Source organism: Sceloporus occidentalis, unplaced genomic scaffold, assembly GCF_023333645.1.
Source record: "Sceloporus occidentalis isolate IW3139 unplaced genomic scaffold, rSceOcc1.0.p SCAF_134, whole genome shotgun sequence".
NCBI lineage: Eukaryota > Metazoa > Chordata > Lepidosauria > Squamata > Phrynosomatidae > Sceloporus > Sceloporus occidentalis.
Genome location: NW_028317114.1, coordinates 2,115,842 through 2,132,301, shown reverse-complemented (window position 1 = coordinate 2,132,301; position 16,460 = coordinate 2,115,842). Strand labels below are relative to the sequence as shown.

Sequence of the window (16,460 nt, the reverse complement as noted above, 5' to 3'; positions counted from 1 at the left end):
ACTGAATTTCTTGCACACCATAAGTGCAACAGTGGAAGAAAACACCACATTTTGTTCACCAACATCCCCCGATTCCAACAAGGCCTCACATGCATGGTTCATGCATTTTTTGAGGAAGCCATGAGGCCATAACTGGAACATGCGCATTTTCGTTTTCACATTTGGAATTTTCAGAAATTGGTTTCCTGGGCCCATATCCCATTTGGGACATTTTGGAAGCCCCCCACTGTAAATTACCCCATAAAAGTATATATTTATGAACAGTAGACAAGTCAAGGTGTTCAACTAGGGCAGTTTTGACAGTTTTCAGCTAGCCATTTCTTCACTGATGTCTGCCAAACTTCACAGGGAAATTATTTTATTGCGTTTTTAACGCATACATTTCAATGTTGCACTGAATTTCTTGCACACCATAAGTGCAACAGTGGAAGAAAACACCACATTTTGTTCACCAACATCCCCCGATTCCAACAAGGCCTCACATGCATGGTTCATGCATTTTTTGAGGAAGCCATGAGGCCATAACTGGAACATGCGCAAGTTTTCAGGAATTGGTTTACTGGGCCCATATCCCATTTGGGACATTTTGGAAGCCCCCCACTGTAAAGTACCCCAAAATAGTATATATTTATGAACAGTAGATTAAGAACAGTAGATTAAGATTAAGAAAAAATGAAATAATTTTTTGTAACTGGCAACTGTAAAAAAGATTAAGATTAAGAAACAATTAAATTATTTTTTGTACCTGGCAACTGCATGAAATTCTTTAAAACAGTTGCCAATGCACAGACCGGGCTTATCAGGGCAACCAGAACAGTAAAATACTGTGTCCTTCCTGTGCCCTTTGGCATAACACACCCTGCACCGTTTTTGTGTTTTGGTTTTTTTGGAGGTAGGAGGGAATTTGAAGGGGAAATGTTCTTCTTGAATTACAAGAGACGCTGAAGGGCCTTGTTCTGCTGGAGCCAAGATTTCCTTGAGTAACAAAAACTGAAAAGATAAAAATGTGTTTGTTTTGGCAGGGTGTATTTTTTTAAAAAGTAAGAATGCATTGTGAGTTGCAATCTGCATTATATAAATGGCTACCTTTTTATACCACGTATTGGTTTTTCTCATTATGAGGTATGGCTGCAATAATTGATCGGCCAAATCCACTCCCCCCATATGCCTATTGTAGGCCTTGATGCAGGTAGGCTTTCTTTGGAACTGAGTTTTGCCCCGGACAGGAAAAGGAACAGTGGCATCATCATGAATCGTGGTTAACATGCACACATCCTTCTTGTCCCTATATTTTACAGCCAAAAGTTCTTGTTGGCGTAAAGCTAAGGATGCCCCATATTTTAGTTTGGTTTCTCTAATCTGTTTTGGGACCCCTATTCTGCTCTGCCTTATTGTGCCACAGGCCAAGGTGTCCATACAAAACAACAACTTGAACAAAGGGACACTTGTATAATAGTTGTCCATGTACAAGTGGTACCCTTTGTTCAGTAAGGGGCAAACAAGGTCCCAGACAATTTTTTCACTTATGCCCAGATGGTCTGGGCAGCCTGGTGGGTCAAGCTTGGCATCTTTCCCCTCATAAACCCGGAAGGAATATGTGTAGCCACTACTGCTCTCACATAATTTATAAAATTTTACCCCATACCGGGAGCGTTTAGAGGGAATGTATTGCTTGAACCCTAACCGGCCTTTAAATTTCATTAGGGACTCATCAATACTAATTTCTCGCTTGGGGGTATAAACGGCAGCAAATTTAGTTTGGAAGTGAGAAATCAGGGGGCGAATTTTAAAAAGCCTGTCATATGTGGGGTCATCTTTGGGAATGCACTGGGTATTGTCATTGAAATGTAAAAAGCGGAGGAGGAGTGCATACCTTCCCCTTTTCATGGTGTTGGAGAAAATTGGGGTTGAAATAATGGGGTCTGTGCTCCAGTACGACTTGAAAGTGGGCTTTTTTATTATCCCCATTATCATGGTGAGTGCCCAGAATGTTTTTAACTCGCACACATCAGTGGGAGTCCATGCCTTTTGCTTGTTTGCTTTATTTCTACATTCCTGGGCAGCGTACAAGTTAGTCTGGTAAACTAACGCTTCCCAAAACTCATTGACCATGAACAGCTCCATAAACTGGCATGGGGTATATTCTGCGACATCCAGATGAATGCCGGAATTGGCAGTGAAGGGGGAAACATCTGGAAAAGTGCCAGCTGCAGGGATCCACTCATCAGAGGGATCAGGATGAGTACTAGTAATATTAGTAGAAGCAACACGGCTCCTTTTAACTGGGGGTGCAGCATCATCAGAGCTGCTGCTAAACTGGCCCACATCAAAATCTGACGCAGTGTCAGTTGCAGAGTCTGACGCAGTGTCAGTGTCTGAGGCCAATATTTTATATGCCTCTTCCACCGTATAAAACCTTTCCATATTTTTTTTTTTTTATATATTTTTTTTTTTTTTTTGTCCTACCTAACCCTAGACCCTAACCCTAATCCCTACCTAATCAATTCCCCACTAACTGATAAATTCCCCACTAACTAATCAATTCCCCACTAACTAACCCACCCACCCACAATTTTTAGGAAAAAAAAAGAATTAACCCCTTAGGGTCAAATGCTGCTGATCAGAACACTGATCAGCAGTGAAAAAATGAAATAAAAATTTTTTTTTTTATTTTTTTTTAATACTAATCGCTCGGGACTCTCTGGAACAACGTGCTCTGTCTCTCTCCAACTCACAACCACGAGCGAGGAGGAGGGAGACAGGGTAATATAGGCAGATACAATGTTTACAAACATTGTATCTGTCAATATTCAAAAGCATGCACGTGATTCGCTTTTAAAGCGATCACGTGCATGAAAGTGACTCCGATTGGCTGCTGCACGATCGCTGGGGTCGCCCAGCGGTCAGTAGCAGCCAGCCCTTCGCGATCCCGGCGTCAAGAGCGACGCGGGACCGCTTTTAGGCTCAGACGTACCTGGTACGTCCCGGTCTACCGGGGACCAGTAACCAGGAAGTACCAGGTACGTCCCGGTGCTGAAGGGGTTAAGAAACTGTTGGTAAAAAATGAAACATTACCCAGTGGAGTCACGTGAATGTACATTTGACACTCGCCAACAGCATAGGGTGATAACACACTTTGGGGGCTCCAATGACTAAACAGGTGAAGTCTAATAAAACATGAACCAAAACCATAAGGCTCTTTAAACATCAATGGCATGTACAGGTCTGAGTGCTAACTTAAGCAAAATACTGGAAATAGTAGTAAGTCAAGGTTAGTTTTTACAAAAACTCCAAAGTTAACTTGAACAACACCTCTTAACAGTCTGGGGAGGGGAGTGCTTGGTGAGTCAACCATTTACAAATGGAAGTAGAAGGAAACTACCGGTTGTTGTGAGATCCCTTTGAAAAAAGTTCAACATCTTTTTGTAGCACCCACCAGGGTTTTAGGTAGTGAAGGGCCGTACCAGGTTTCTGTGTAAGGAGGTCCAAGTTTGCCATTAAAATTTACTTGTGAATATTACCAGCTAAAAAGAATGATCTATTCCCAGATCAATTCAGCTCTTAGTAAATAGACTTCAAAGCTTCCAATAAGGAAAACAGACTTATGATCGTTTCCTCTATGTTTATGGAAAACAATCTCTTTTAATTTTGCAGCTAAGGCAATGTAACACAAGCAGCAAAAAATTCAAGCAGGGTTATGGTGTGTGTCAAAGCAGGAGAAATGCTAAAACAAAGAGGCATAGTCGAAAACTGGAGCAGTCACCCACGAGAAGCGGTACAGCTTAACGCAGTAGGTCATTTTAACATACATGGGACAGATATAAGGCAATGCAGAGCATAAGAGGACCAACAAGCAAAAGAGGTTTGCAGGTTTTGACAGCACAAAAAATGTGTGCAGACTAGATCGGTTGAATTGTTCTTATCTACTTTGATGTTCTAAACATTAATATTAATGTTTTAAATGGAGAAAAATGCACACAGATCTCCCCACCAACAGTTTATTTATTCAGATTATTAACTTATATTACAAACTGCATTCAAATGTGTAAATATCATATACAACCGATAACAAAAGGACTCATTTTTTTCTCTTTTTATTTTCTCTTTATAGCAAATTACTATACCAAGTATGAGTTGGCTTTATCCTGATTTTATGACACATGCCTGTGCATCTGCTGCCAATGTAAATTGATGGAGATTACATTTTTGATCTGTGCTTTTTTTTGCAAATTGCTCTGCCTTGCAATCTATTCCTATATATCCATATGCTACCTACCGCCACAAAAGCAGAATTAGAGACATATGGGTTTGTGAATAAATATCTCTTGAATCTGTTTCTTTGTTGGTATATTATTCTCAATGCATTATTTTCACCAGTGTTCAGAATAATAACGTTTTAAATTCCGTACACATATTCCAGCCGATACATGGCTCATTCCAGATCATTTTTGCTTTTCTGGATTAAACATAGGAACAATTAGGAAGAATAAAGGAGAGGGTGTTCAACATAAAGGGTTATATGTAGGGCTGCAACTAACAATTATTTTAATAGTCGATTAGTTGGTCGATTATTTTTTCGATTGATCGGATAAAAAAATTCAATTTTTTTTCAATTTAAAATAATGTAATAAAAAACATACAATTTACACTTTCATCTCTTTATTGCAATGGCCTCTCTCTATTCACCTTCCTATTTTACTGACATAATAATAAAAGCTACAAGAACCCAAACATGGTGTTTCTCAAACTAGGTTTTAATACAAAGTTATTAGTAAATATTAATTCATATGTTAACTATTTTTCATATTTAATAAAAACTATGAGAAAAAAGCCTTGTTTAAATTTTTTTTATTTACCAAACTGCCCCCAGTTATGCACATCTGACCCCCAGCTTGCCACTCTGCCCCCATATATGCCTTATACCTCTTATATGCCAGATTCCGCTGTGCCCCGATATGCCTTATACTCCTTATATGCCAGTGATATGCAACTGAGCCCCCTGATATACCTTTTACCCCCAGATATGTTTTATGCCCCCCTGATATGCCTAATATCGATATGCCTTATACCCCCTATATGCCACTGAGCCTCCTGATATACCTTTTACCCCCAGATATGTTTTATGCCCCCCTGATATGCCTAATATCGATATGCCTTATACACCCTATATGCCCTGAAATTCATAATACCCCCCATGCACCACTATAACTCACCCATACACCACTCTGGCTCCTCCCCCTCCCATACACCACTCTGGCTCCTCCCCCTCCCATACACCACTCTGGCTCCTCCCCCTCCCATAATCCACTCTGCCTCCTCCCCCTCCCATACTCCACTCTGGCTCCTCCCCCCTCCCATACACCACTCTGGCCCCTCCCCCTCCCATACACCACTCTGGCCCCTCCCCCCTCCCATACACCACTCTGCCTCCTCCCCCCTCCCGTACACCACTCTGCCTCCTCCCCCTCCCATACATCACTTTAGCTCCTCCCCCTCCCATATATCACTTTTGCAGCATTGCGGGGGATCTGGATTCTAGTGTTATAATCCGATCTCTGTTTGAGGTCGGATTATATAAAGGAGAGGAGTTTTTCAGAGCATTTGCTCTGAAAAAAACCTCTTTTTATAATCGATAAAAATAGATTCGATTAATTGCTAATGAAAATCGTTGACAACGATTTTCATTATCGATTATTATGGATTTTATCGATTAGTTGTTTCAGCCCTAGTTATATGTTTTCACTAGCATTACCTATACTCTCAATGAGAACGCAATTATTTCTAAACATGTTCTTCATTTGTATTGTAACTTGTGAAGGGCACAGTTAGATGCCATATAATAAATGGGGTTCTTTACCTTAGAACATTTTGACAGGACCTCCTCTTTAAACTGTGCAAATCTCTCTTGGATATCCGGCATGTTGAGAGCAAAGGATAGGAAGTGGGTAAATGGCTGCTTTTTGCGAAAAGTCTCTGCGAGCAGCTCGATTCGAGTCCGTGCTGAAATGACACCATTGCGGTGCTGCCCAGTAATTACTGCAAGAAAAAGTAAAGGTTTTGGAGTTTTTTTTGTTTGTCATTGAAAAATAAAACCAACAACCTGTTTAATCTTGCTTATAAATGTCATGGCTTTGGTAGCATCAAATGCCTTCTAGAAGTCTCCCCTAGGGAACTTAGTAAAGCTACACATATAAGATGTATCGTAATAAGGACATCCAGATTGCATACTTATACAATTCTGTATTCTTGAATGAATACCCCCATTTTCTAGAAAGCAATGTTTCTCCTCCTATTAATCTATCTCCTTGCTCGTAGTGTTCTCATGTGTCATTGAAAAACCAACGCCAAAACATTGTCTTGTCTAAAGTTGATCTTTAGTCTCATGGTCATTGATAAGATGATAAAGAACTGAATGAGTGTTAGTTTCATTTGAAGAGTGGCTTATTTTGTTCTTAGGTAGGTAGCAAGGAAAAAAATAATTTAAGTTCCTATTCTAAAATGGCTAAATTGTATACAGCCAAGCAGGCCTACACTGAACTGGCAGAGTCATAATCTGGCAATCTGTCTGATGACTGCCTCAGACATTGATCTCAAATATGACACATCTAATATGACGATGATAAGCTCTGGGAGCATGTCAACATAAACAAATGCCCCCCCCCCTTTACAGCAACGCTGGCACAAGTAGCCAGCGTTGACTACTTGACACAAATGCAGTCTGACGGCCACAGACAGCTTGTGGGATCTTATAGCTCAACAAATGTAGGGCTGCAACTAACGATTATTTTCAGAATCAATTAATCGGATAAAAAAAAAACCAATATGCAAATTTATGTTTATTTAAAATAATGTAATGAACAAACTGGTTGTTAAAAACAAACATCAGAATAAAAAACTTGAAATTTACATTAACATGTGCCATTAACCCTTTTATCTCTATCACAATAGCATTTCTCTAACTACCTTCTTATTTTACTGACATAATAAAGTACAAGAACCCAAACACAATATTTCTCAAAGTAGGTAATACTTAAAAAAGTTTTACTAGTAAATATTAATTCACATGTAAACTACTTTTTCATATTTAATGATTTGATTGAAAAAAAGCATTTTTTGTTTATATTTCCTTTTATTTGCCAACCTGCCCCCAGTTATGCACATTTGACCCCAGGCTTGCCACTCTTTTTTAAAAAATGCCACTGTTCCACCCTGATACAGCACTTTAACCCCCCTGATATGCCTTATACCGATATTCCTTAAACCCCTATATATTCCACTGTGCCCCCAATCTGTTTTATATCCCCCTATATGCCACTGTGCCCCCTGATATGCCTTACCCCCCAATACGTCACTCTGCCCCACTGATATTTATTTTACCCCATTGATATGCCATTCTGACACCCCCCCATACTCCCTGTTGTCTAGTGGGGACAGCCGGTTAACCTCCGCTACTGCTGCCCGGCACTTTCGCTAGAGCTTCTATGACCTTCACTGGCTACCAGAGAGGAGTATCCTCCGCAGCGTGGAAGGGGATTTGGATCCTCCTCTCTGGAAGCTGGTGGGCGCCTGTGCGATGCGCGCAGACAACCTCCGCTTCTGCCCTCCACTTCCGCCGGTGATTCTATGATGGAGCACCAGAAAGTCATATCATGCCAGCACTCAGTCATAGAAGTGGAGGTCAGAATCGGAGGCAGTCTGCGCACATCGTACAGACGCCCACCGGCTGCCAGAAAGGACTATCCAGCTCCGCGGAGGATCTGGATCTTAGTGTTATAATGTAACCTCATCTTATCATCTTTTCATTATCGATTAATATATATACATATATATATATATATATAAATATATATATATATATAGTTGTTCAGCCCTAAACAAATGTGTATGCTATTTTTGCTAACCAGCATTCATGGTAACCCACTAACCTGGCAGAAATTAAAACATTTATAGAGCTAAACCTGCTGATGGTAAGTACACACGCAACTGAACTTCCAGAAAGCAGTCATTTAAAAATATATAATTATGCTTAGTCTTCAGTTTTAGTTGGGGGTGCCCTTTCCTGGTGGGCAGGTAGGGATTATGGCTTATTTTTTTTTAAAATACAAAAAAAAAAAATTTCAGCCCCACCTTCGCCAGAGATTGGTGAACAACTAGTGGCAAGATAACTTGTCTACTCTCCAAAAATATTTACTTTTGTGGGTGTATTTTGGGCTGTGAGCTGCTAAACATTCCTAAATGAGACATAGACCTCTCAAAATAAAATTTGAAAATTTCAAGTTTGGAAAAAGATAGAGCATGATCCATTTTGTGCTCCTTAACTTCCCCCCTAAAAAACAAACATAGAAAACCTACACATGTTGGGTATTTTCAAAATAAAGACTTACATTAATATATGCTGTGATATTTTCAACAATTAAACTAGTTTGGGGACTATTTTCATAGTAAAAATATTAGAAACAAAATGTGTTTTTTTCTAATATTTCCACTATTTTAATGTAATATTCATGCTAAATATTGGTATAAATCTATCTGTCCGTGAAACAACAATATATAATTTGTGCGGGTGCATGAAAAATTAAAAAGGACAACCATGGTTAAGCAAAAGTCTTAGGTTTTTGGGCACAAAAAAATGCTCAGTAAAGAAGGGGTAAGGCTTGCAGGAGGAGATCAAATATTTATTTTTGCGCTATGTATAATTATGGATAACACTGTGTCAACAAATATTGTTAAATGCGGACTCCAGTTTTCAGAATAATTGGATGAGCAGCTCAGGAATTGCTTTGTTCCAGAAATGCAAAGAAGTATTAGCAAACTGTCCCTGCTTATTGTTTTAACAATTCTCTGAATTGTCAGCTACACAGAACAAATTATAGCATCTTCTGTCACTAAAGGGGTTAATTGGAGGAATATTTCCGTAGAACAGTTAATGTGAAACCTACAATGAAATTTAATTGATGCCTAATTAAGCTGAGAAGTTATGACAGCAGGACGACGACGGTAATTATGCATTTGGTGCTGACTTCATAAAATGTTTCTTTGAAATATGAAAATATATATATATTTTAATTGTGATTAGAATTTCATATCTCTTCTACAGTCTATATAAAAACCAATTGAAAACCAAAAGGAAAAACTAAAGCCGTTTTAACTAGACCGACCTTCTATGAACTACAATGGGTACAATAATAAAATCCCATGAATGATTTATCCAAAACAATGTGACTTATTTGACTGGTGTGAGAATTTGCTCTATAATTAAATATGGATATTTTGCATCCCAAAATATCTTTTTAACTGAAATACTTTTGAAATAAAAACATGGTCTAATAGAAAGGAATAGAACCCAATGAAAATCACCTCAAGATGATTTTCTTAATAAAAAATTAATTTATGTGTTAACTTAGGGGCTAACCGTCCATTTTTACAACAGGAAACATTGGGTAAACAAGATGGGGCAAATGGTTTTTATCTGTTGTCAAATTCTAGGTTTCTGTTTTCTTAAAAATGGTCATACCTAAAGAAGGGCAAGGCTAGGTTTCCACTTGGGTTTTTTTTGCTAAAAACGCCCATAATAACGCCAATTCAGCCACACGGCGTTTTTACTAGTTACCCAAGCCACCCATAGAGGCGCTATCAGTTGTGGGGAGGATAATCACCATTACGGGATCAAGCTACAGGACATGATACTGCTTTGAGAATGGGGATGACATCTGAAAAGATGGCAGGTACAGGGGCACTGGCTAGGGATATTTAGGATGTTGATAAAAGCCCACAAGCAGGGCTTCCTTCATGTTAACAATGCAACTGATCTAGCAATTTAATACAGTGGTCCTTGTAGGACTGTGACTAGGCACAGATCTAAAAAGGACTGAATATGGCTAAATCTGGCTCCAGACCTGCATTTAAATGTTGACACATTCAAGAATTGCCAAACCTACTAATATATAATACTGTTTGTATGGCGTTATTTTATTATTATAATTATCTTGTATTCATATCTTGCCAACAATTTAAGCAGCGCTTCTTACAATACATATATTCAAGGGGTATGACAAAACTAGAATTCACAGACTAAGACAAATACTTACATTAGGTAAATAGGGCCCTCCTTGGGTACACTGTATTTTATATGAGGGGAAGAGAGGAGTAAGAAGATGCAAGACACAGAAGCGGAGCTGCGAGACACCGAAGTGGAGGTGGAAATAGTCTGTAAAGACGGTACGGAGAGTGGGGGTGAAAAAATGTTGCTTTGTTTTTGTCCGTTTCGTGGAGGTCTGGCCTCTTTTTCAGAGATCTGTACGCATTGCAATTCATATGAATCTGAAACAGTATTTTGTAATGACAAACTTTCAAGTCTGATGAAAAATATGTTTCCGCTTCAAATACTGTGTACACTGTGTTCAAATAATGTAGTGTAGCACTAAAGACAACAGGTTTGTTTCATATTCTTTTAAGGAATGTTGTTTATCTGCAGATCTGGAGGGTTATCTGACAGCCATATGATAGTTTGGTTATATTCCAAACTAAAAAAAAAAAAACAAGTCTCTTCTTATGACTTATTCTTTATAAAAATGATAATGAAACCCTGCCTCTGCTAATGAAGTCTCTTTCCCATAGACCTTAACTTAACCATGGGTCCCTATGGACAATTAAGATTAATGTATTCAATGCAGTATAATAATGACTTCAGCTTTTCTAGAAAGATAAAACTTAACAGACAATTCTGACTACCTAGTCCTGTCGTAAAAGCGTTAAACCTTATTTAGTCCTTAATGTCTTATAATGATGATATCATTGTGACTTTCCTTTATATGGTTAAACTAATAGATTGGGCAAAGATAATAGACATATGCACACAGAAAAAGCCATTATAAAGAAGAAGAATATTTGGAGAGTTACCCTTTATTTATAGCCCATCATCAATGGCTAAACTCCATTATATATCATATAGTACAAAAGTAACTTCCAATATTGTGAGATAAATAACTTAAGTTTTGATGTCATAAATCAAGGTCAATGTGTCCAGCAACACAAGAAACCAAGAGTAAAAATAATATGTATTTAGAAATGATATCCATCGGTTACCAATAATTCCACTGAAACATTTAGTAGAGGGCGCCACCTTGTGCCAACAAAGAAAACCAGCTGGTTGCAGGAATGATGTTCACTAAGGAGTCTGTCTAATTTGTTTTGCAAAGAAAAAAGCCACAGGCTCACATTAAAATTATAAATTAGCGTTTGAAGGTTATTATTAGTATTATACCATACAAAAAAAAATTGAGATAAGGAAAAAACAGTATGAACATATAACTCTCATCCTGCCCCAAGGGCACCTAAGAACTGAAATGTAAGACAAGTGTGTCCTGCACGAGGGAACCACAGACATACTACACCAAGCAGTGTGATTCTGCACCAAGGGCAGTCCAGAACTTAAACTTATTTGTGCTACTCACCAATATCTCCTTCCATCCCAGGCCGAGGAATGCTGATAGCGGTACGTGTGTCTGATTCCAGGTTCCTTTTGGTCTCCCCTTTTTTCCCTATGATGTACCTAGAAAAGTAGTCACAGGTGCTATTACTAAACCTTTAAGCAAAAGAGGGGTATTTACTAAACCAGCTTTTAGCAAATCAGCATATTAAACTAGGGCTGCAACTAACGATTATTTTAATAATCGATTAGTTGGCCGATTATTTTTTCCATTAATCGGATAAAAAATGCAATTTTTTTTTATTTAAAATAATGTAATAAACATTATAACAGAGGCTGTCTGTGCGATGCACCAGCTGACAGAGAGGATGATCCTCTGCAGGAGACCTTGATTCTCTGTCAGCCGGTGGGGGTCTGCACGATGTGCACAGACAGCCTCCATTACTGCCCTTCACTTACGCTGAGGCTTCTATGAAGCTGCAGTGAAAGTGCCTGTCAGCAACGGAGACTCACAAAATACCAGGGAGTCGGGAGAGAGGCAGAGCAGTGTATGGGAGGGGGGAGAGAGACGGAAGTGAGAGACCGGCCGACAGTGAGGGGAATCCAGGTCCCCTGCAGCGTTGCGGGGGATCTGGATTCTAGTGTTATAATACGATCTCTGTTTCAGGTCCGATTATATAAGGATAAAATCGATAAAAATCGATTCCACTAATCGATAATGAAAATCGTTGACGATTTTCATTATCGATTTTATCGATTAGTTATTTCAGCCCTATATTAAACCATTTACTATACTAATGAATGAGTCAGCTTAGTGAGCCTCTCCAGCAAAATAAGGTATGATGGTCCTGCCAATGCATAATACAGTAAAACATGTAGAAAATCAAAAACAAATCTGAGTTTACAATGCAAGCCTAAGAGGAAAGACATCTTTTTGCTCTGGTGCAATGAACCCCCAAGGCAGGAAAGAAAAACTAAAAAATTACTTACTTGAATAGTGGACTGGGAAGCTCTAATCTACTCTGGAATCCTTTCTCGGTCTCTTCCACGGTGATGTCATCGCAAGGCTCATCTAAACACTGCATTGGCTCTGCAGAATAAAACGTAATGAGGTCGACAGAAAAGTTTACATACAGTCGACATTATCTCAAACAAAAGGTAAAGGCAAGGTCTACATTGGAGAGCAAACATTGTAATTGCAATTGTTACAGTTTCAAAATTCTTTGCAGTATGTAATGTGTTTGACATCATACTAAAAACTTTTTAAAAAATGTACCGTGAAGGAAAAACATTTTGATCCCCCCTGGTGATTTTGTTTGCCCACCGACAAAGGCATGATCAGTCTATAATTTTAATGGTAGGTTTATTTGAACAGTGAGAGACAATAAAACAATCCAGAATAACTTTCAAATAAGTTATAAATTGATTTGCATTTTAAGTATTTGATCCCCGTCTTTTAGATGGGTGTCTTTTACACAGGTAACGAGCTGAAGTTAGGAGCGCCCTCTTAAAGGGAGTGCTGCTAATCCCATCTTGTCACCTGTATAAAAGACACCTTTCCACAGAAGCAATCAATCAATCAGATTCCAAACTCTCCATCATGGCCAAGACCAAAGAGCTGTCCAAAGATGTCAGGGGCAAGATTGTAGACCTACAGAACGCTGGAATGGAACCCCCTCCTACACCATCCACCACCACTCTCTCCACTCATCCCATACTAACTGCCTTTTTCCCTACAACTGAAGGAGCTACTAGCCATCCCATCACACCTCACAAAATCTCTATGTCCATCCCTTGTTCCATCACTTACCCACCTATTTAACCTTTCTCTATCATCTGGAACAGCCTTCAAGCATGCGCTAATCACACCCATTCTAAAAAATCCTTCCTCAGATGCCATCTGTCTGACTAACTACCGCCCTATCTCTCTGCTTTCCTTTACCTCTAAGTTGCTTGAACGGATTGTGTACAATCGCCTTACTAACTTCCTCTCCTCTAATTCCCTCCTTGACCCTCTACAGTCTCAAAGCCCCTCACTCTACTGAAACAGCTCTAACAAAAGTCTCCAATGACTTGCTCTCTGCCAAAGCAAAAGTTCACTTCTCCATTCTAATACTATTGGATCTCTCTTTATACTTCATCTCTTGGCAAACTAATCAACTAATTCGGCCTCCAGTATCATCTATATGCAGATGATACCAAAACCTACCTGTCTTCTCTTGATCTTTCTCCATCTCTTATGTCCCGTATTACCAATTGCTTGTCTGCTAGTTCTTCATAGATGTCACAAAGCTACCTGAAACTTAATCTTTCTAAAACTGAACTCATTATCTTTCCTCCTTCCATCTCCACTTGATCCTTACGCTCTTCCCATGGGCTAAGGCGAGGTCTCCTCCTCACTTATCACCTCTTCCTTTTCCCGTCTACAAGATTTTACTTGGGCTGCCCCATATCTCTGGAATCTACTTCCACCGAACCTTAAGCATTCACCCTCCCTCCCAACATTCAAGAAGCATCTCAAAACCCACTTCTTCAGAGAAGCATACCATCTTAGCTGCTAAAACTTTCTTGTCACTGATACAACCACCACACTACCTCTCACCCTTTGTCTGTGCCTTATGTATGTCACCCCATTCTCTCAAGCTGTAAGCTTGTGAGCAGGGCTCTCTCCACCTAATATATTGTTTGTCTCAGTCAGTCAATTCTCGTCTTGTCATACCCCTTGAATTTATGTATTGTATTAAGCGCTGCGTAAATTGTTGGCACTATATAATTAAAAGATAATAATAATAATAATTGTACCGCCACTGGAGTCTGGAGCAGTGGAAATGTGTTTTCTGGAGTGATCAATCAGGCTTCACCATGTGAAAGTCTGATGGACGAATCTTGGTTCGGTGGATTCCAGGAAAATGCTACCTAATGGAATGCATGAATGTTCTCCTGTGCACAAAGCAAGGTCCATAAAGATGTGGTGATGAATTTGGTGTGGAATAACTTAACTGGCCCATACAAAGTCCTGACCTAAACCTCATCAAACACCTTTGGGATGAAGTGGAACAGAGAATGCAAGCCAGGCCTTCTCTTCAATATCCCAAATGCTCTACTGGATGAATGAGGAAAAATCCCACAGAAACACTACAAAATCGTGTCATAAGCCTTCCCAGAAGAGAGAAAGCTGTTATAGCTGCAAAGGGAGGACCAACTACATATTAACGTATATTTATGTATTTAGAATGCAACGTCATAAAAGTCCCTGTTTGTATAAAGGTCAGGTGTCTCAAAACTTTTGTCCATATAGTGTATTATATACACTACATATGTACATTTAGTCAGTGGTGGGATTCAATTTTTTTAGTAACCACTTCCGAGATTTCGCACTAAAAAATAAAAACCTCACACACACTGACTCAGGCAGTCTCTCTCACACACACACAGACTCAGGTAGTCTCTCACTCACACACACACACACAGACTCAGGCAGTCTCTCTTACACACACACAGACTCAGGCAGTCTCACACACACTCAGGCAGTCTCTCTCACACAGAGACTCAGGCAGTCTCTCACACATGCACACAGACTCAGGCAGTCTCTTTCTCTCTCACACACACACAGACTCAGGCAGTCTCTCTCTCTCTCACACACACACACAGACTCAGGCAGTCTCTCTCTCACTCACACACACACAGACTCAGGCAGTCTCTCTCACATGCACACAGACCCATTAATTAACTCTGTCCCCAGTTTCCCATAGGCGTCTTTGTCACTAAATAGCTTCCCATAGTCCCATGCTTAGTGACAAAGATGCCTATGGGAAACCAGGGACAGAGTTTGCCTTTGCCCCCAGTCTCCCATAGCCATCTTTGTCCCAGCCTCCCACTGCCAAGCATGCCCCCAGTTACTTCAACTTACCTGACCGTTGGATTCCCGCTGTCAAACATCTGTGCGATGCAGACAACCCCGCTGCTGCTGCCGGCGGCTCCACCCACCCTCCTCACTGAACGGGGCTGGCACCGCCCACAAAGGTCATTAAGCAGCACTGGTGCCGCCCACGAAAGTTATTGAGCGGCGCCGGCTGACTCACTTCTATTTCGAATCGACAGGGATGGCATTTTAAGAAGCCGTCCCCGTTGATCCGAAATAGAATTGAGTCAACTGGCCAGCGCGACTCAGTGACCTTCGTGGGTGGTGACAGCCCCGTTCAGTTGGTGGAGCCGCCGGCAGCAGCGGGGTTATAGGCTGCACAACCACTTTAAGTGGGGGGGAAAGTGCGGCCTATAATAGGATAATTAAGAAACAGTTCGCGCGAACCGGCTGAATCCCACCACTGCATTTAGTGTACTAAACTGTAAAAGGAGATCTGACGTGACAGATCTCTTTTAGTGAGTAACAGTCCACAAGTCAAATATGTGTAATCTGCTGGTGAAATTACCTTCATATCAGAAATATAATTCTTTACAATGAAATCCTAGATCAAACTTCTTTTGTGATGATAGTGTGACCATTATAAAGAAGGCACTATAAACGTATCATCATTGAGTAAGGCACAAATAGTGTAATGTCAAAGTGGAGGTAGTTTGCCTCTATTATCCAGTGTCACCAATATACGATTGTTATTACCTCGATAGAAATCATCCTCCTCCTCCTCCTCATTTCGGTACTCGGTCTCACGGACCATGTTCTTCCTGTATATTCGTCCTCCGATGTTAATAAGAGTGGGGCGCAAAACGTCCATTTTTTAGAAGTCTGGAACACAAGATATATTATGTTACAAACATGTTTCCTACCACATTACAGCAGCTATGTGAAACTTAGCCCTCTTTGACTTCATGTTGAAAATATGCACATGTAGTGTAAAAAAGAGATTCACTTGAAGACATATATATATATATATATATATATATATATATATATATATATATATATATATATATATATATATAACAAAAAAGAATTGTTTTCACTACACATAACCAAATATTGCCATGTTTATATTTGAACTGAGGGATAGTCCTTGTCCTTTTCTCAAGTAAT

The 16,460-nt window shown here is 39.7% G+C and overlaps 1 protein-coding gene across 3 annotated transcripts in view; it reads right to left on the bottom strand.

Annotated features, from left to right (window-relative positions):
* The window catches only part of LOC149281364 (activating signal cointegrator 1 complex subunit 1-like), a 116,288-nt gene extending 100,127 nt beyond the window's left edge, over window positions 1–16,161 (bottom strand). For 2 of the 3 annotated variants that reach the window (XM_089499375.1, XM_089499377.1), the window contains exons 1-4: window positions 16,047–16,161; window positions 12,419–12,518; window positions 11,454–11,551; window positions 5,858–6,036 (exon numbers count right to left, since the gene is read on the bottom strand). In XM_089499375.1, coding sequence (XP_089355501.1) covers window positions 5,858–6,036; window positions 11,454–11,551; window positions 12,419–12,518; window positions 16,047–16,161 — 492 coding nt within the window. Of the gene's footprint in view, window positions 1–5,857; window positions 6,037–11,453; window positions 11,552–12,418; window positions 12,519–16,034 lie in introns of all 3 variants that reach the window. The other variant, XM_089499376.1, reaches the window with a different exon arrangement.
* Window positions 16,162–16,460: the final 299 nt, after the last annotated feature.